General features: G+C 41.7%; 1 protein-coding gene across 2 annotated transcripts in view; it reads right to left on the reverse strand.

Annotated features, from left to right (window-relative positions):
- Positions 1-21,819, reverse strand: part of RPN2 (ribophorin II) — a 59,414-nt gene that overhangs the window by 29,954 nt on the left and 7,641 nt on the right. For both annotated transcript variants that reach the window (XM_027070049.2, XM_027070048.2), the window contains exons 3-8: positions 13,021-13,116; positions 12,297-12,472; positions 7,247-7,322; positions 6,126-6,260; positions 3,483-3,659; positions 1,786-1,904 (exon numbers count right to left, since the gene is read on the reverse strand). In XM_027070049.2, the coding sequence (XP_026925850.1) occupies positions 1,786-1,904; positions 3,483-3,659; positions 6,126-6,260; positions 7,247-7,322; positions 12,297-12,472; positions 13,021-13,116 (779 nt within the window). The remainder of the gene's footprint in view (positions 1-1,785; positions 1,905-3,482; positions 3,660-6,125; positions 6,261-7,246; positions 7,323-12,296; positions 12,473-13,020; positions 13,117-21,819) is intronic.

The following is a 21,819-nucleotide window of genomic DNA, read 5'->3' on the forward strand; positions in this document are numbered from 1 at the left end:
TGAGTGTGGAAGCTGCTTAAGATCCTCTCTCTCTCCCTCTGCCCCTCTTCCCTGCCTGCACTCTCTTCTCTCTCTAAAATAAAAAATAAATAATAAATAAATAAAATAAAATGACCTCTTCTTTCAAGATTCTAAAGTCCCTTTTTTCCCTTTGTTTCCTCCTCTCAGCTCCTAAAACCCACCTCCTTTGGGTAGACTTCCACAATTAAATGCAAAACAGTCTACAGTATGAAACCTATTATGTTTAAAAAAAAGAAAGAGAGTAGAAATGTTCAAAAAGCTGGATGTAGAGCAGTATAATCGTAGGTAATTTTATGTATTATTTCTACTTTCCTATGTTTTGTGAATTTCCTTAAAATGGCATATCTTACTTTTATAAAAATATCAGTAACTTTTATTTTAAAGGGGGAAAAAGGTAGAGAATTCTTAACTCTAATTACATAGCAAAATCCCCAATGTCTTTTACCATTGCGCTCACCATTCCTAAAAAATTTTTGCTTTTTAATTTCACATATTGCCTGTGTATTTTTATCACGGTCTAAAAAATGCATATTCTCGGGGCACCTGGCTGGCCCAATCTATAGAGGATATGTATGACTCTTGATCTCAGGGTTGGGAGTTAGAGCCCCACGTTGGGCCTAGAGCTTCCTTAAAAGAAAAAAAAAAATGCATATTCCCGATCTCATTAGCTTACTAATTTAACACTTAACAAAGTCTCTTATAAAAATTGATCCTTAATTCTTTTAAAATTTATCTAACAATATACAGCCATTACAAATAAGACTAAAGAAGAATATTTAATCCTATCAGGGAAATATTCATGACATATTGTTATAGACAAAACATAATCCTTATTCAGTTAAAAATATATTTATTTGCAGGGCACTTGGGTGGCTCAGTCAGTTGAGCATCCGATTTCGGCTCAGGTCATAATCTTACAGCTTGTAAATTTAAGCCCCACATGGGGTTCACTGCTGTCAGCACAGAGCCTGCTTTGGATCCTCTGTCCCCCTCTCTCTACCCCTCCCCCGCTTATGCTTTGGATCCTCTGTCCCCCTCTCTCTACCCCTCCCCCGCTTATGCTCTCCCAAAAATAAATATTTAAATATTTAAAATATTTAAAAAAACATGTACATACACACACACACATATATATACACAGACACATATACGAATGGCTTTGTATATACATACATATATATATACATATACACACACACACCCTTTTGCACAGAAAAAAGGTTGACCAAAAAAGACAACAAAATGTGAACAGTAGTTACCTCTAGATGGTAGAATTATGGGCAATTTTTGTTTTATTTTTTGTGTTTTTGCATATTTTTACTACAATAAATATGTATTACTCATACATCAGAAAAAAAATTAAATATTAAATTTAAAACCAGCTACTTACATCACAATGACAAGACAGAGACAACTAGAAATAGATAGGGAAGGAAACAATAAAACTAAAGCACAATTCTTCTAGTTGGCTTTTTTTTTTTTAAAGTTTATTTACTTATTTTTTTAGTAATGTCTACACCTAACATAGGGCTTGAACTCATAACCCCAAAATTAAGATTCCCATGCTCTACCAACTAAGCCAGCCAGGTACTCCTCTTTTGGTTTTAAAAATCCTTTTCTTCTATGACTGTAGGATTTTGATATCAGTAAGTCAAATTTACCTAACCATGGGGACATTTTGTAATATCCATATTAATTTGGGTTATATTGGCTACAGACAAAACAAGTCTATTGGTGCCCCGCAAAAATAAAATCAGCACTTACCCTACAGGGGTAAAAGAAGTCTTCTGGAGGACAGTGGCTCTGGAAGCAGCAGATTTAGCATGTTCTAGTTTCACAGTGGCCTGAGTCAGAGGCTGAGACAGAACATTGGTGACCTGCAACTAGAAATAAATTTGAAAATTATCTGCAGCAACAAAGACTGAAGGAGTACAAAATTTCATTTCTGGGGTACTTTATCCATAGGAAGCCAGCTCTGCAGGGGAAAAAAACACCTCATTTCAGGACATCTTCACTGACTCTGGTCTACGGTCTATCAGAAATCAAACACAGGAAACACAAGGAGATTGGTAATGGGATAGATTATAGAATATTAGAGGTAGGGAGGATATTAAAGATGACCCTGTCCAATAATCTTGTTCTTCAGGTGAGGATAGGCTCTTTACATACACCCCCCTTTATTGATCATCTGAAATAAACAGCACCATCTCTACTTTACATGAAGAAGCTGAGGCCAGTTAAGTGGTTGGTCTAAGACTCAACCTCAAGCTTATCAAGCTACGAAACCAATACTACTTTGTTCTCTTAGCCGCCCACTCACAACTCATGGTGAACTATGTTAATCAGGCTATTTCTCACACTAGCCTTTGCTGAGGGGGTGTGGGTGTAAGCAGGGAGAGGAGAGGCGGTTTTGAAGGAAAGGGCACTTCCGCAGGAGAGCATCTGGAGAGGCCACCAGGGTAGAACTGATGCAACTGTCCTGTGTGGAACCCCCATGTTTAGGCATAAATAAAATGCTAATTTCTTATGAAGATCTTGGCTTACCACGGACTTCCAAACAACAGCAACAAAAGCCCCATTTGAGATGACAACTCTATGCGTATTCAAGATCTGTACATTTACTCAGAGATTCAGGCAGCATAAAAGTTCAGAGAGTCAGCATGCGCAGTCTATGCTTGCTGCTAAGTGAGAGGGAGGGCTGTGCTACGAAGAGGCAGAAAGACATACTGTCAACAGCAGGAGGAAGAGACCTGGTGTTAACAACTTCAAGCACCAGAATTACTGGGAAATTTAAAAAGTGGTCTTTAAATAACATAGTTAGAAAGTTCTGGTACTGGAAAATGCCTTTTAGAAGTAAGCCTTCTCGGGGTGCCTGGATGGCTCAGTCAGTCAGTTAAACGTCGGTCTTCACTCAGGTCATGATCTCACAGTTCATGGGTTCAAGCCCCATGTCAGGCTCTGTGCTGACAGCTCAGAGCCTGGAGCCTGCTTCAGATTCTGTGTCTCCTTCTCTCTCTGCCCCTCCCCTGCTCATTCTCTCTCTCTTTCTCTCTCTCTCTCAAAGATAAATAAATGTTGAAAAAAAAATTTTAATTCAAAAAAAAAAATAAATAAAGCAAGCTTTCTCTATACACCTGGTGTTACAAACCCTGAAATGCAATTTTCTTGCATTTAATTTCTTGAAAGCCTTACTGTTTAAAATCCTCCGGGGGGGGGGGGGGTGGGGAGAGCTTTTTTTGGATGGAGTTGAAGGGTTCTGTGACTAGTTCACCCAGGGGTCATGTCCCCAGTTTCAGGCTAAGGGAAATGAGCCTTGCTCTACATTTAATGGGTGTGTCCTGGGGCGGGGGGGGGGGGGGGGGTGGTGGTTACGGCCAGGTTTCTATCAGTCCTTAGGTTTCTGAAAGCCTTACACTGGAAACAGCAAGAAGAGTGACACAGTTTGGACGTGGAAGCCATACCCGAAGGATAGCCTGCTCGTGAGTGTCAGAAGGAGAGCCCTCGGGCACAACCACAACTGGCACATGGTAGTGATTTTGAGAGAGTGCAGCAGCAGCAGAGGCCACGCTGAAAGCTTCTGAGAGTGACTCGAAGTTCTTCTTGCTAAAGATCGCATTCATTAGTTGGATGACCTGATCCTGAAAGAAAAGAGAAATGCAGCTTGAGATCCTCCTCCGGCAGGAAGGTGGGAGAGCCACCCCTCGTTCCCCACTAGCTGAAGTCATTCTCTATCTGCTTCTTGGTGTTCACAAGGAGGATCTTTCAGCCATTAATCCAAACTGACCGAGAAGGTGAAAAGCAAATGTTAAGATTAAAACCTGGGGCGCCTGGGTGGCTTGGTCGGTTAGGGTCCGACTTCGGCTCAGGTCATGATCTCACGGTCCGTGAGTTCGAGCCCCGCGTCGGGCTCTGTGCTGACAGCTCAGAGCCTGGAGCCTGTTTCGGATTCTGTGTCTCCCTCTCTCTCTGCCCCTCCCCTGTTCATGCTCTGTCTCTCTCTGTCTCAAAAATAAATAAACGTTAAAAAAAAAAATTTTTTTTTGAAAAGATTAAAATCTGATTTGGTTGTTTTTTTCCATCTTCTGGTTCAAACTGAAATTGACACATTTATTTGTCAACCTTTTATTGAATGCTTACTGTACAAATGCAAGATAACTACTGAGATATGAAAGTATATGACAAAATACATACAACAGTAACCTTATGTTCCAGGTTACCATATGTGCCATGCACTGTAACAGGTGCTTGACGTGCATGAACTCAAATCTTGATTAAAACCCTGACAAGATCGATATTATCAATGTTTTTCAAATGAGGAAAGTGAGGCTAAAGAAGGTTAAGTAAGTCCTACAAGTTGTAACAGGAGGAAAAAAAAAAAAAAAAAGACCCAAATTTATATGGAAGTCTATTTGTCCCGAGTCCTTCCAGAATAAAATATGTTCTTTCCTGATTCTTCTCACTCTCTGAGCTAAGCCAACTTCTCTCCCTAACCCCCTCTGGGCAGTACACTGGGGCTAAGTTTGAATTCATAAGACCAAACCTTATAACCAACATATACATTAGAAACAAACTAAAATAACTTTCCATTAAGAACTAATGGGCTGTTTAGAGAAAAGTGAAAGCAGTTTTTTAAAAATGTGGAACCTAAAAGGCATTATTAAAATTCTGGAGGCTGTGTGCTTAAGAGGAAACATTTTTCACTTCAATCAGTTTTGTTTTTTAAAATCTACAATCTAACAAAAGAGCTCCCTTGTTCCCGACAGTGTTATTCACAGTCGACATGAAATAATTTTCTTTAATTGTACCAATTACATTTTTCCATCACTAGGCTGTTGACATGTTAAAATGGAGGACCGTTCACCAGAATGGTTATGTCAAAAGCAGTGACAGCAAAATTACTCCAGCCAAAATACCTGGTGAATAGAAGCTTGGGAATAAAGCAAGAAAAAGTTTAAGTTGTATATGTAGAATATTGCCAATTCATCTACTCTGCTGCGTACAGGAGAGTTCCTTAATGATTTGTACCATAAGACCCACATTCCTGCACTTTCACCCGTCATAGAAATTAAGAGAGTATGGGATCTCCAGACCTTCTACACTTAGGGTAAACAAAAGACAACAGAAGAATGCTAACACATGAATAAATTATTAGGTCATATCCTCCAGAGAAAATATAAAATTAATTCAAATTACCCAACGCAGATAAGTATTTACTATTTACTTGAAGAAACTCAGCACAGAACTCAAAATGCTTAAAAGAAATGAAAGTTCTAACTTGGAACCCAGATCTCTTCTCCTAAAATGAAAACAACAGCATCTTGTATTTTAAATCCTGTAGTTAAGGGTTGGTAACCTTCTCACAAACAAGGGGTACAAAGAGGGCCCAACTCAAAAAGATTTCCCACACACATTCCCGCCGAAGGTTCTTGCAGGTTAACAAGTTCCTCTTGAAAACAAACAAACAAACAAACAAAGAAAAAAGAAGAATTAACTCTTGGTAGATGTCTGTAGAAACATATGCCTCTCAGAAAACTATGTCAATCGGCAAAGATTAGCTAAGATTTAGCCATTTAGCCACTGCTGAGGCTGAGGTGGGAGGCAGAAGAGGCAGTTTTGCAGTACAGGAACAAGAAAGCTGGACATCCATTTCATAACACATGGGAAGGAGAGAGCCTGTAGCATGGGGAGACCTGGTTTAGAGGCATCTCTCCCACCTATTATCTGTGTGTCCTCACACATGTCACGTTGCCACTCTAGAGAGGGACCAAATCTGACTGAGCATATTACTCACAGATTTCCTATGGTGATCAAATGAGCCACACATAAAAATGCTTTATAAACTGTTAAGTGTTGTGAGAAAAAAAAAAACAATAAAAAAATAAAATAACGCAAGCATGACAATTTGTTTACATGTCCATCCCACTGACAACCAGTTTCTTGAGGACAGGCATTACATCTTTCTGTTTCTCATTTTCAATGCCTAACTCAAGACACTGGGTGACTACGTCCCGAGGCTAACTTAACAGCCCCCTCTGAAAAAAGCTGTTCTTAGCAGATAAAGTCAACAACCCCTTTGGCTTTCATGCTTGAGAATTATCAGGTACCTCCTTAATGGATGGCTCAGTCCCCACATGGTCCATGAGCTTGTAAGTGGCGGCCACGAATAATGCTGTTGTTTCCAGTCCTTCTTCAAACTGGAGATACACACCTCCCAGTTCATCCAGGCGAGCAACAAGATCCTGTCACAACAAAATGGACGCATGTTGGAAGTCAAGTGGTAACAGAAACAAGATGAACAAACCTGTCGCCCCGAGCAGTTTTGAGAAATCACACTCCAAATCTGGAGAACACCTCTGACATTTAGCACTTTCTCAATTAAGATGCTTAGGCACAGAGTGAAGAATATCACACAGGCATCTGAAGAGAACAGTATCTGCTGCAGCCCTGGCAGTGTTCCTTCCCTGACCCCTATACTCAAGCCTAAGCCCTGCTCTGGGCAGAGGGCCAGTGGGCCAGGCCGCAGTGCACCCAGGAAGCATCGTGACACAGGCAGATCCCATGGCCATCCTTTTGGATACAACCTACAGAGCAGAGCATTTCTCTTATTCAATGCTCTAAAGGATGAACAGAGACATATACCTCTTCTGGGCAATATGAGGGGGCAGCTAATGTGCCCACACTGGATGGGGCACCCAGTGATGACACTGTGTGGACTGCCTGTCATCACTGACTATGCAGTCCATGAGAGTAGGCTCTGAGCAGCAGGAGGTCCTAGGTAAAGGAAAGGATGGAGTAATAAAAACACAGTGACCACTTGCTGAGCACTTATTATGTACTAGGGACTTGAGAACCTCACTTGTTCCTACAACCCCATATAAGGAATTGAGGCTCACACATTAAAAATTTGCCTGAGATTACAAAGTAATGAGTAGCATTAAAAAATATCTGAATTTGAGGTTTGTTAGGCTCTAAAATCTGTGGACTATGAACCTATACCTACAAAAGGCTGCAAAAGTAGTCTGTTGCCTTATTGATGGTGTAGCTATCCTACCTGAACAAATATCTCCTAGGACATATTGCTCTGATACAAAGAACATAAGTGTGCCATGGATATGAAAAGAAATGTAACTGGCCAAAATAAACCATGCATGTCTCTCTGCAAGACTCTTCTAAAGGGTTTCAAAGACAGGAGCTGCGAAATTCATTTGGCAAAATAAATTCACACCTCAATCTCCTCCACAATGCTCCTCAAGTCAGCCTGCTGGGACAGGTGGGATGCTGTCTGCAGAGCCTGGACCGTTCTGGAAGATAAAGAGTACAACCCCAATGAATGGCAAATCTCCGTTTATCTACTCACTCTTTCCTATATTGGGACACTTTCAAGAATACCCCTCTCCTGTTCTTTACAAGTATAACACAGTCTCAGTCTTTAAGGAACTTAATCATAATCCAGTTGGGAAAGGACATCATATTACAAAGATCCTAACAGCAAGAGAAGGCAGTTCAGGCAACATGACCTGAAATAAGTACCGTGGGCACAGGGAAGAGAGGGAGCACAGGTTCACTCTCCTCTGAAAATATGTTTTGCTCCTAGTGTCATCACACACAGAACACTGAGACTAAGACTTACTTAGTTTTAAAAGAGATACGCTCTTCAGGAGAACAGAATTGAATTCAACCAAGCTGTATGTTGTACAAGAAACTGTGCTAGGCAGAACTTAGCTGCCTGTTAACTTTCTACTTTTCTTACTCTAAGACCAAAGAATATTATAGAATCTACATATGCAGATTGTTGGGTAGAATTTGGAGCAAACCAAATGAATGTGTTATAAACAAGAAGGCTTCAGGAAACACATGTTGAATGTTCAATACTTGTGCTATCATCACCCTGCTGGGAGACCTGAAAGTCACTTAATCCTTCAGGCATTAAATAAGATAAAAGGAATTCAGTTCTGAAACCAGAATGTATTCCCTTTTTCTTTTCCTACCATTTATTTCTGATTATAAAAGTACATATTTGTCAAAACTTCAAGCAATACATTACTAAAGAAGAAAGTTAAAATTCCTATAATACCTACTCCTAAAAGATAATTGTTCTCCAACTTATTTTTAGTTTAATGATACGTTGTATACAACTTTCCACATGAGTACATATAAATGTACTTCATTCTTATTAACCATGACATAGTACGTACTGTTTAGATGTACCAGAATTTACTCAATCTCCAGTTGATAAACATTTATGTTGTCCTAAGTCATACAATGCTGTAACAGATAGCCCTTACTCATCTCTCTAAATATTTTTAAATTGAAGTGAAATTTACATTAGAAAACTAACCATTTGAAAAGTGAACAATTCAGTGGTATTTAGTATGTATCTCGCAATGTTGTACAATCACTACTTCTGTCTAGTTCCAAAACATTCCCATCAGTCTAAAAGATAACCCCGTACCCATTAAGCACTTGCTTCCCAGCTTCATGGGCACAGCCCCTGGTAAACGCCAATCTGCATCTGTCTCTATGGATTTACCTATTCTGGATATTTCATGTAAATGGAATCAGATAACATGTAACCTGTATTTGGTTCCTTATACTTTCCCTTAGCATGTTTTCAGGGCTCACTTATGTTGCAGCATGTATCAGTACTTCATTGTTTTTATGCCTTATTCATGTAGTTTTATCCACTCATGAATATATTCCTGTAAAACAAACTTTCAAGGCAGAATGTGAAAGGTATGTATGCATAAGATTTTTTTATTAGATTCTATTCTCTTAGTGCAGATAACCCGGAAAATATAAATGCTGCTTTTCTAGAATGCATAAAGCTGAGGACCCCTGGTGGTTAAGCCACTGCTACTCAACCCCAGAATGGTTACCTATTTCCCAAGACACGACTGGGCCTTTATATAAAACCACCATTTATCAATCAGGTCAATGTGTTGGGGAATGTAGAGAGAGAATTTATCTGCTTTCATTGAGATCATAACAATTTAGATTCCCTCTATGGAAAATTAATTCCATTAAGATGACAAGTTGGAAAATAGGGGAGTTACAGTCCATGGACAGGAAAGCCCCAGAGTATTCAATGACTCCCATGGGATCTTTGTTGTTAAAAAGCACTAGAGAAAACGAAACCTGAATTTCCAAACAAGATAAAATCCCACATCTGCCCGTGATAAATGCTGAGGCCAGAAAAGGTTGCTAAGACAGCCAAGAAAGAACTTTTCAATTAAGGTATCATTTTTCTCTTCTTTAGAACGAGTGAGTGTCATGCTGGTAACAACTTCAGAAGTTTTTAGACTGAAATTAATCCACTTAGCTTTTGAAAAGTTTTGTCACTGGCTTTAATTACTTATTCCCCAGTCAGCAATTTCTTTCCCTCTGAAGTACTTTTTCAAACACTAAGAAAGCCGATCTTGTCTTGCTAATATACAGCAAATGATTTAAAGAAATTAGGTTATAGGACACCACAATGGCATCTTTTCAGATGGTTCCTTCAAACCTACAATTTTTTTTTCTCCATTCTAGACAAGTTTATGAACATTCATATCCTAGAATAAGTCCACTTAAATGTAGATGACCCATTTACAAGTCCTAATTTAGATCCAATTTCCTTACACAGGGCAAGTCAGTAGTAATGTTATATAAGGCACCCTGCCAGTTTGATCTTCACAATAACCCTATGAGACAGATACCACTCTCTCCGTTTTACATATGAAAACACTGAGGTTTAAGGGGGTTGAAGCTCCTGGTGTTGGTCACAAAGATATTAAGTAGAAGAGTCTGGATTTGAACATAGTTCTCCCCGATCCCAAGCACGTGCTCTTTCTACAAAGCGTGTAGAAAGCACGCTTTCTACAAGAAAACAGAAACATCAAAGTACAGTTTCAGCCTTTATAAACTCTTTGTTGGGCACCTCCCATGCACCATGCTGTGTGCACACCACAAATAAAGAAGCTTACAATCTAAAAGAGAAAGAACTACAGTAAACCGAGGAAGTAACCAGCTTCCTAAGAAAGAGACTAAGAAGGAAATGCTCTAGAGAAGGAGCTTTTGGTGCAAGCCCGCTAAGAACTGGGCACTGCAAGAGCTCCTTCACATGCATTATCTCATTTAATCCTGACATTTATTCTATGATGTAAGGATTATTGGGCTCATTTTATAGATGCGGCTCAGGGAAGTTAGTAACTAACCCAAAGTCAGAGCAAGAAAGGAACAGAGCTGGTGTTCAAAGTATAACCATATAACCAAGTATAACTGACTCCAAAATAGATGTACTTTCTTTGTATTTTTTCCTGTTCTGGGATTTTGAGGAGGGAAACTTTCTTTTTTGCTTGGAGGGAAAAGGAAAGTTTTGCTGTAGAAGATGGCATCAGACTGAGGCAGTGATGACAGGGATATCTGGACATGATACTACGGATCTCACTGGGGATCCCTGGGGATTTCTCCCAAGGGATTATGAGAGGAGATCAAAATAATGTGACCTGAAAGCAAAGGACTGCAGGGCCAAGCACTGGACAAAGTGTGTACAAGACGTCAGCCCTGGGAAAAGTAGCCCCAAAGTCACTGATTACTTACTGAGCGTGTGCAAATGAACAGGGTGTGAGTGAGAGAGAATGTCAACTGACTGTGAGCCCTGCCCTTAACAAAATTTCAAGTTTAAAAACATTTTGATCTTACCCCCTCCCCACAAAAACAAACAAACTAACAAAAAACCCAAAAATCTGGGAAACAACTGAACTATCTGCAATAGGGAACTGGTGTCACCAACATCTTGCTAAACAAGTAACAAGAGGCCAGGTGCTCCCCCTCCTTTCAGGGGTTGCAACTGAATGGGGGACAAATACAAAACAAAAAATACATGTACTGTTATAAGTGGGGAATTTCAGTGTTAAAGAAAAAAACTACATATAGAATCACTTTTAAGTTTAATAAATATCCTGGGTGCCCTGGTTTCGGTTCAAGTCATGATCTCATGGTTTCGTGTGTTCGAGCTCCACACAGGGCTCTGTGCTGACAGGGCAGAGCCTGCTCGAGATTCTCTCTCTCTCTCTCTCTCTCTCTCTCTCTCTCTCTCTCCCTCTCTTCCTCTCTCCCTCTCCCCCCCCCTCTCTGTTTCTCTCCTGCTCACGTTGTCTCTGTCTCTCTCAAAAATAAGTAAATAAACTTTAAAATGCATTTCCCTAATCAGGGCACCTAGGTGGCTCAGTCGGTTAAGCGTCCAACTTTGGCTCAGGTCATAATCTCACAGTTCATGAGTTCAAGTCCCGAGTCGGGCTCTATGCCGACAGCTCAAAGCCCGGAGCCAGCTTCGGATTCTGTGTCTCCCTCTCTCTCTGCCGTCCCTCCCTCGTTCACACTCTGTCTCTGTCTCTCTCAAAAATAAACATGCAAAAAAATTTTTAAATGCATTTCACTAATGACAAAAAAAAAGTTTAGTAAACATCCTTAAGTCCGTTAAAACATTAAATTTATAATAAACAGGAAAGTTGCTCAGAGTTCCTTTCCTGTAAGTGCTTCTCCTTCACCTAAGCTTTTGCAGAGTAGTAGAGTCTGATTCCTAGAATGCTCTCTCCTCTGAGCACACACTTCTCCCAGCAGATGTGTCTGTCACAGCTTCAAGGGATCCTATAAGCCCTCCTCCAGTGCAGGGCCTCCACTGCCAACAGCTCACTGTGCCCCAGCCAAACCTCAACAAAGATGCACGTGGCTTGTTGGCTTCACTTTCCCTCGGTTATCTCCTCCCCTGCTTCAGCCTCTAACCTCAAAAGCAATTCTCTTTTTTTTTTAATTTTTTATTTAAAAACATTTTTTTAATGTTTGTTTATTTATTTACTTTTGAGAGAGAGCGAGCACAAGTAGGGGAGGGACACAGAGAGAGAGGGAGACACAGAATCCGAAGCAGGCTCCAGGCTCTGAGCTGTCAGCGCAGAGTCTGATGTGGGGCTTGAACTCACAAACTCAGATCATGACCTGAACTGAAGTCGGACGCTTAACCGACTGAGCCACCCAGGTGCCCCTGAAGCAATTCTGTCTTTATATGGCAGTGTGTTTATATTCTGACTCAGTATCTTGAGGAACACGGTGTCCAGATGAGTCCACCAAGACAGGGACCTTCCCTGTCTTAATTTAATATCGTGTCTGCAGCGCCTGGCAGAGCACATGGCACATAGTAGATGCCCAGAAAATATGTGCTGAAATCAGCGGACGAACCCTCTCTCAGGACAGTCTCTGACACAAACGAAGTCTGAAAAGTGCTCGACACGGTGACTTACGCTAACACAGTCTCTTCCTTGCTGAGGCGAGCGGTAAGGGCACCGAGTGCTTCTTGGGAAGCCAAGGGAAGGCCAAAGCCACTTAGGGCTGCCACTGCATGGTAGATCTGGGTAACGGATGAGTCTTCACTGACAGCTGCCAGAAGCAGATCTTTGGTCTCATTTGAAATAGAGATCTAAGAAAGGATTGGCAGACATAGAGTTTAGAACAGGTGCTGGTAGTTTGTGGCAAACAACACACAGAGAGACCGCCAAAGTCATACCACCCGGCTAGCACACGGTTGTCCCTCCTCAACTGCTCGGACACCAGAATTCAATGTCTGTAGGAACTCAGCATAACACTTGAAAAGATTCTGGCAAGTCACTTGTCTATTTGTATGGTTCTCCTATGTTCAATGAAACGGATTTCCAGAAATCTGGCATGGGGACATTCTTCTTTTACTCTGAACATTTTTAAAAGTTAAAGGGAGTTGGAGAGAAAAATCTAGGCTTCCCAGAAGAGAGGCAACTATAGGAAAAATTATTGAAAAGCCATGAAAAGTGAAAACTCGGAGAAAAAAATAAACTCCATTTCCTTAAGAAAAATAAAATCACAAGAATGGAATTCCCACCCACACTAATGGATCCTTATTGTTAAAAAAAAAAATTAATCTGACATGACCCTCCCCCTTTAAAAATACACATTACAGTGTAAAGCATATAGAAACGTAGAAGCTGGACTCACCTCACACCCTGAGAGGGCCTGGCTGGACTGGGCAGCATAGAAAAGGGAATCCACATTGCCTGGATCAAGGTTTGACTTAATGAAGGCACACGCTTTCTAAATAGGAGGGAAAGTCAATGATAAGTGGCGATATACACAGTGACTGGGAAAGCATACATGTTTTTTGAGGACAAAATGCTAAGCAATCTGTGATGGCTAAAAGTATGAACTATACAAGATTTTGTGTTTTAAGCAGGTATTTTCCATAGAACACTGTATTACCCAACACTGTAGACTTCATATCAAGAGCAACAAACCTAAAGTACTCTCGTCCTTCTGAAGCCTAAGAAAAAAGAAAAAAGAAAAAAAAAAAAAAAACATTTTCACTGATCACCTGCTGTGGCCATAACCTGTGCTGGGTGTTTATGATGCTCTTCCTTTTAATGAACATAAGGACCCTATGGTAGAGATTACCATTCCCATTTGACAGGAAAAGAAACTAAGCTTAGAGTTGGTAAGTCACCTGATGAAGGTGACAAAGCCACAAAATGGCAACGTCTCCACAGATTCTAACTGTACTGGAGTCTCCACTTAGATGTCTCCAAAGCTAAGTCAAGTTCAACACACCTAAAATGAACTTGAAACCTTCTATTTCTTCACCTGGACCTTCCAGCTCATGTACAGGCACCACCACATAACCTACTACCTGAAGCAGAAACCTAGGAATCATTCTCGACTTTTCCGTTACCCTACAAGCCTGGTGACCCTATCTCCTTTCATTTTTCCAACCCAATCCCCATCCTCTGGCTTCCCTCATTGCCTTATTTCAGGTACTTGCCATTTGTCACCTAGTCTGTTTTAATCATCTCCTAACTGGCCTCAAGCCATGCAGTTCATTCTGCATACTGACTGCTTCAAGGGTGGTCTTCACAAAATACAAATGTAACCATGTTACTCTGCTATCAAAACCCTCAGGTGGTTCCACATTATCCTCAGAAAAAGAGCCGAAGTTTCTGATACAGCATAAAATGCCCCTGTGACTGGCACTTTCAGTGCCAGCTTTACCACCACACCACCTCCGACTCCAAAGTCTTACCCTCCAGCGTGCTGCAGCTACCCAGAGACACTATGATCTCGCCTTGGCATGTATGTGACCCTGCTACTACCCCGGCTGGGAGCACCCTTCCCTTGTCCCTCCAGTCTGCCCAACCAGGTCTTATCTTCATCTCTGTTCAGATGTCACCTCTTCCAGAAAGCATTTACGGACATTCATCCCAGGTTAGGCCAGGGCCTTCCCTCCCAAATGCTCCCCCAAAGTGCTTACCACACTGTACTAACTACCTCCCCCAGTGACCAGTTACTGAAGAGCAAAAACTTGGATGAACCCCAATCACAGTGTCTGCCACAAAGTAGGCACATAATAAAACTCATGCTATTCTCACTGTATCAAACCACAAGGAATACTATCTAATAGTTACATTGCTAAACATTTTGATGGAGGTAACATAAAATTCAGCTATTCAAAATTAAGTGGCAATAAAACCAGTTAAAAGTGGGTGCTTCTGAGGAGTAAGACAGGGTGTAGAACAAGGTGGGCCAGGTAATGGGTTGATGCTTTTCACTAACAGTTGTGCTGTATTATCTGATTTTTTCCTGTGTGTGTGTGTGTGTGTGCTACTTTAACCAAAAATCTATTTTTAAATTTTATGAAAGAAGTTAAATAAGAGTCTCAAGACAAATGGGTTTCAACCAGAAGTTTGAGAAGAAAAAAAACACACAAAGAAATACTTCACACTGCACAAATTAGGGATCTGAAAAAGAAAACAATCTACTCAAGGAATCCTTCAGGACAATGTGGGTAAACTTAAGACATGTACTTTATCGCCATCTGGTGCTTTAACAATAGAACAACAGCATCCAAGACCACCCCTCCCCCCACCCCCAAGGATTATGGTCACTGCTACCACTTTTTGAGCACTTAAAATGTGTCAACATTGTTCTAAGTGTTTTATGTGCATTTCTCCTTAAGTATTAGGTCCTCCTCTTATCTTAAGTTTACAGACAAGAAACCTGAGTCATCAGAGAGGCAAAGTGACTTGTCCAAGGTCATTCAGCTCTTAATGGAGGAGCTGGAATTCAAACCCAGGCAGCCTGGCTCCATAGTTTGAGCTACATACAACCTCTGTCTCTCAAGGTTTTTCATCTCTAGTGAAAAATTATTTATCCTGTAGGAAAACCAGCATTGTGCCAATTCCCTAATTCTTTGTACAGGCAAATGAAGGTAAACAGTCCCAGCAGTCAGTGGCTTTTAAGCTCCCAATGTGTACTAGGTTTTAACAGCAGCAGCAGCAGAAGTGCCAGAAGACCTCTGGAAACACACCCTGGACTCTTGGAAGTCCACCCAATGCTGAGGCTTCAGCTGGCCACTTCCAAGGGTTTGTAACTCTGACTTGAGCTGTCCTCATCCTACATTCATTTTCCCAACTGAGGCCTGCAAATCGTCCCCTAAGTGTCCACTCCCTATCTGCTCCTCTCTAACCTTCTATGCCCTATATTAATACTCCCAATTATCTAAACATCCTCCTGAGCAAAGAACATCAGTGCTTTTCTCTACCCATTCTTCCCTACAACTCCCTGAACAGAATCAGGAGCCAAGAAAAGATAGCTAAATCTCTCTCATCTGCCCTTACCTCTCCCTTATTTTCACCATTAACATCTCCCAACTACTCTGAACTCCTCTCACACCACACTCTGTAATCTCGCCAGACTTCGTCACCGTGTTGTGATATAGAGGCATTCCAAGGCAAGAGCTCCCACACCAGGTCCTTTGTAACGGGGCCCACCTTTTCCTCTTAAAAAAAAATTATATATATATGTATGTGTGTGTGCGCGCATATATATAATACACATATATTACGCATATATACATATATATACATACATGTATATAATACACACACATATGTATGTGTGTATGTACATATATATTATTTATTTTGAGAGACAGGGAGTGAGCATGAGCAGCAGAGGGAGAGAGAGAAGGAATGAGAGAACCTCAAGCAGGCTCCACACTGTCGGCACTGTCAACATGGAGCCCGCTGTGGAACTCGAACTCACGAACCATGAGATTATGACCTGGGCTGAAATCAAGAGTTGGACACTTAACTGACTGAGTCACTGAGGCGCCCCTTGGGCTCACCTTTTTCATACGTACTTCTTACCACACTTCCCCCGCACCTCTGTTCTGGCTGTCCCGGACAACCGACTCACTGCTCCCAAAACACAAGCACTTTTAAGCCTCCAGATTAGTATGAGCAGTTCTCTCCATCTGGAAGCCCATTTATCTCATTCAACTTGTCAGCTAAACTTCTCCCTCTCAATTGGTAACTCCTGACATATTAACAAAATTCAAGACTTCTTTTACTTTATTTTATTTTATTTTTTAAAGTTTATTTATTTACTTTGAGAGAGAGCAAGTGGGGCAGGGGGAGAGAGAGACAGACCCAAGCAGGCTCAGTACCGCCAGTGCAGAGCCCGATGCAGGGCTCAAACCCACAAACTGAGAGGTCATGACCTGAGCCAAAGTCGGATGCTCAACGGACTGAGTCACCCAGGAGTCAAGACTTCTTTTAAAATAAACTTTCCTTGGGGCACCTGGGTGGCTCAGCCGGTTAAGCGTCCGACTTCGACTCAGATCATGATCTCGCGGTCCGTGAGTTCGAGCCCCGCATTGGGCTCTGGGCTGATGGCTCAGAGCCTGGAACCTGCTTCCAATTCTGTGTCTCCCTCTCTCTCTGCCACTCCCCCGTTCATGCTCTGTCTCTCTCTGTCTCAAAAATAAAAAATTAAAAAAAAAAAAAAACTTTCCTTGGGGGCGCCTGGGTGGCTCAGTCAGTTAAGTGCCCAACTCTTGATTCTGGCTCAGGTCACAATTTCACAGTTCGATTTCACAGTTCGTGGGGACTGAGCCCCTCGTTGGGCTCCACGCTGTTAGCGCAGAGCCTGCTTGGGATTCTCTCTCTGCCCCTCCCCAGCTCAGGTTCTCTCTCTCTCTCAAAATAAATAAATAAACATTTTTTTTAAATAAACTTTTCTTGATCCTTCTCTCCCCCCAGCTGCTACCTTCTCTCCGCTACCAGTGAGTTTCCAAGTCGGAAAAGCCAAAAGAGACTTTCCAGTGCTCACTCCCTCAGCACTGGACAGAACTGATCACTTCCTCATTCTGAAACATTCGCCTCCCTTTGCTTCCAGGATTCTCCAGCACTCTCCTGGCTCTTGTCCTACTTCTCACAGGGGCTCCTTACTTTCATCCTCTTCTACCTGACCTTTCAACGCTGGAGTTTTTCAACTCCTAGGCCCACTTCTCATCCATCCTCTCTCTCCCGAGGCAATCTCACTCATGCCCACGGCTTCATCCAGAACTTTTATGCAGATATTCTCAAGATTTTTACCCCCAACCCAGACTTCTCTCAATGGCCATTTACATGACTCAAAGGCATTTCAAACTCAACAGGTTTAAGATCAAATTCATGAACTTGCCTGCACAAACCTATGTTCCTGTCTTATAGAACAGCTCAACATCTACCTGTGCAGCAAACGCTGGAAGTCCAGGTGTTAACTTTTTTTTTTTTTAAGTGTATTTATTTTGAGAGAAAGAGCATGCATGCATGCAGAGGAGGGACAGAGACAGAGAGAGGAAGAGAGGAAATCCCAAGCAGTCTCCATGCTGGCAGCACAGAGCCTATTGCAGGGCTCGATCCCACGAACCATGAGATCATGACCTGAGCTGAAATCAAGAGTCAGATGCCCAAATGACTAAGCCACCCAGGCATCCCCGGGTATTATCTTTTGCACCCCTTCTGCATTCAGTGTTGCCCCACATTCCCCTGCCAAAGTCTGTCTTCTATAGAACAGGAAAGAAACATTTCCAAAATGAAAATGGATCGTGATACTTGCTGCTTAAAATCAACTGCTCTTTAGAGAAAAAGCAAAAATTTTCCTGTGGCTGCCAAGGCACTTAGACTTAGCTCCAGCCTTTCTCTCTGGCTGCACTCCTCTCTCTCCCACTGTCTGCTTAACATGCGGCCTCCAGTCAGTCTCTCAAATGTAATCTGCTCCCTGCCTGCACAGGTCCCTTGCACATGCCATTCCTTCTGCCTAAAGTTCCCTCCCCTGCCCCCATTAACTCTTCTTCTCCCTTTAGACTTCAGATCAGTCATACCCTCCTTCATTTAATAAACAGTTACTGAGTGCCTACCACATGCCAGCTGCTATTCTAGGAACTGGAGATGTGCAACAAATAAAATGGACAAGGTCCCTGCCCTCAAGGAGCTGTAATTTAGAGGGATACAGAGTGAGATTTAAGTTCAGAGATTTCCTTGGGAAAGCCTTTCCTGACCAGGTCAAAGTCCCCTATTTATAAATAGTATATATCTCTTGGGGCACCTGGGTGGTTCAGTCGGTTGAGTGTTCAATTTCGGCTCAGGTCATAATCTCACAGTTCGTGAGTTTGAGCCCCGTGTCAGGCTCTGTGCTAACAGCTCGGAGCCTGGAACCTGCTTTGGATTCCGTGTCTGCCTCTCTCTGCCCCTCCTCCACTCGCGCGCTGTCTCTCTCTCTTGAAATAAATAGACGTTAAAAAAAATTTTTTTTAATAAAAAATAAAAATAAACACTATATACCTCACCTTCGTAAAACTTACCGTAGTTACAAATATTCATGTATACATTTGCTTATATGACTAATGTCTATCTCCACTATTAGAGTATACATTCCAAGAGGGCAGAAGCTTTCTTTCACTGTTCAACACTGAATCCCCAGTGCCAAGCACATGGCACGAATTCACTAAATATCTGTTAAATGACTAAATGAATCGTGCAACAGCCAGTACAGATGGCAACCCCCCTGTACAAGGTTAGGGCTTATGGCGAGCTTTCTCAGCAGACAGCGTGAGTGAGCTTCTCCCTCTGCTGAACTCCACACACCACGTGGGCCTGGGACTTTCTACATGCTATGCATCCTTTTGTACTCAGCACCTGATCTCACTATCGTGGTACCTGTCCTTCACTAGGTAATGAGCTGTTATCTTTTCTGCACTTAGTATAATGCCTGGCACATAGCAAATGCTCCACAAATAATTACTGCCTGAAGGAATGTCTGACTGTCTGCTATCCCTAGCAACCAGCTGAGTACCTGGCCCTCAACAAGCACTCAGTACTCGGTGAATGGTACAAACATCCTGTCCTTCATATGTACTCACCATGTACCAGACACTGAGCTAAGCACTTTATTCTTTTTTTTTTTTTTTAATGTTTATTTTTGAGAGAGAGAGAGAGAGGAAGGGGCAGAGACAGTGAGACAGAGGATCCCAAGCAGAGAACCTGATGCGGGGCTCAAACTCACGAACCAAGAAATCATGATGTGAGCCGAAGTCAGAACTCAACCAACTAAACTACCCAGGCACCCCAAGCTAAGCGCTGTATACAAATCATCTCATTTAGTCCCCATAACAACCCTATAAGATAGGTACCATTTTCGCCTTTTTACAGACAGGGAAAGTGTGTGATTGTCTGACAACCTGTAAACACTGCCTAATGTTTCCTGATTTTAGTCATTCAAACACTACATCACAAGTTTTGCCATAATATATAACCTATTTACTTCATGTTTTCATTATAGTGAATACAAAACAACTCTCATTATTCTTAAATCTTAAAGAAGGCTAAGCAGTAACATCTATAAAACCACCATTCTCATGTGCTTATTATTTTTATTTAAGTTTATTTATTTTGAGGGAGAGAGAACAAGCAGGGGAAGGGCAGAGAGAGGGGGGAACAGAGGATCTGAAGTAGGCTCTGTGCACAGAGCAGAGAGCCCGATGCAGGGCTTGAACTCACGAACCATGAGATCATGACCTGAGCCAAAGTCAGACACTCAACGAATTGAGCCTCCCAGGTGACCCTCATGTGCGTATGGCTTTTAATTATACATATATAGAACCTGATTATTAAAATGAAATTGTTCACTCTTCCTAACACCTAAAACTAACTCTCATTCCACATTCTGTTGTTCCTACAACTGCCTTCTACTCATATTCTTATTAAACCCCATTCCTCTCAGTTTTGCTGGGAAAATCTCTTATGACAAAATAACCAAAATCTCCCCTAAGGATCTACCTGTGAGAGCAGCCAGTTCAGTGCATCTAGCAGGGCTGAGGGCATTCTCTCTGCTCAACTGAAAGCAACAACAATGGAGCAGGATGCACATCACCACATGGAAGTGGCAGTAAGGGAGACTGTCCTCAGTGGATTTATTTAGTGCGCACATCTAATAGGGCAATTTGCTAGCTTGAACCTTCCATACAACTCCCTTCCATTGCTTACGATGTGCACATCACACAATCACCGCAGCACATTCCACAAGCGACTTGAAGAAAAAAGTGTGATTAACCCATTTACTTTCTGGTTAACAGGCATATTTGAGAGCTTCCATTTCTAATAAGCCAACGTTTACAATTCATTCAACAACCATGTGTTGAACACCCTCTGTTTATTAGCCATCAAGCAATGGGGATGACAGTCGAGAAAAATGTCAATCGATGTCCATCACCCACTACTACTACATAATAGAGCTGAGAGCTAATACTTAGTACATACTCCATGCCATCACCATGTTAACTATGCTAACAGACTATGAGTGGTGAGTGGACTATTATTATCTCCATCTTACAGATGAGAAAACAGATTCTGAAAGGTTCGGTAAACTGCACAGTTAACTCAGCTATGTAGTTCTGAAGTCAAGAACTTGAAGCCAAGCAGTCTGACTTTAGAGTCTGTGTTATAAACACAAAGCCATAGCTGGCCCAATTATGCAATTACCCCATATCACACTGCACTGCAGCCATCCAGATGGCTTCAGTCTGCATCTTCAGCCCTGACCAACGTCCCCTCAAACTCTGGACATCACCAGAGAACACCTTTAGGAGTATGTGTTCAACCTAAATCCATGTGGAACCCCAAATCATGAGACAGATAAAAAAGCACTGCTCTAGCTAACGTGGAAGTGGCTCATTCTTCCATGATCTCCCTGGACTGAATCCTACAGTTCCATACAAGCTTGAAAATGACCAGTAGAAACTGCTCTTCCTGCATTCAAATCCACCAAAATTTAATATTAACCTAATATTCCAATTTTGTCTCCTATATCTCACAATATAAAACCTCTATAGGGCAAGACTGTTTCACTCTGTGTCTCCCAATCTGCTCTGTCTCGTCCCCAGGCCCTCTACAGACTGCAGCCCTCTGTACATTGCAGTATCTGTGCCAGGCATTGTCTGAACTCCCCTGAACAAATTATAAATAGAAGCAAAACTTTTAAAATATTGACGATGATGATAATAATAATAATAATAATAATAATAACTACCACCTGAAGGGCCTTTTGTAGGCTGAACACTTACTAGGCTTAATAGGATTTCACTTTATTTTTATAATGATCCAGTGAGGAAGGGATCATAACTCCCATTTTACAGAGAGGTGGAGCCAGAATCAAAAACTTGGGCTAACTAGCACCGATGCCTGCACTCGTTCTTTTGAGCAAAACTAATTTTACTAGGAAGTACATTCACCTTGAGGGTTTATAACAGTATGATCACAAGGAAAAATTGTCTCCTTAATACAGTCATATGTTAAGGAAGGAAATACTGGGCAGGAAACAAGAGCTAGCTGTCAGGAAGAAACCTGAATGAGTGTGGACCTCATACAGCAGGATTAACAAACTTTCTGTTTGTAAAGGACCAGAGAGTAAATATTTTAGGCTTTT

Source organism: Acinonyx jubatus, chromosome A3 (assembly GCF_027475565.1).
Source record: "Acinonyx jubatus isolate Ajub_Pintada_27869175 chromosome A3, VMU_Ajub_asm_v1.0, whole genome shotgun sequence".
NCBI lineage: Eukaryota > Metazoa > Chordata > Mammalia > Carnivora > Felidae > Acinonyx > Acinonyx jubatus.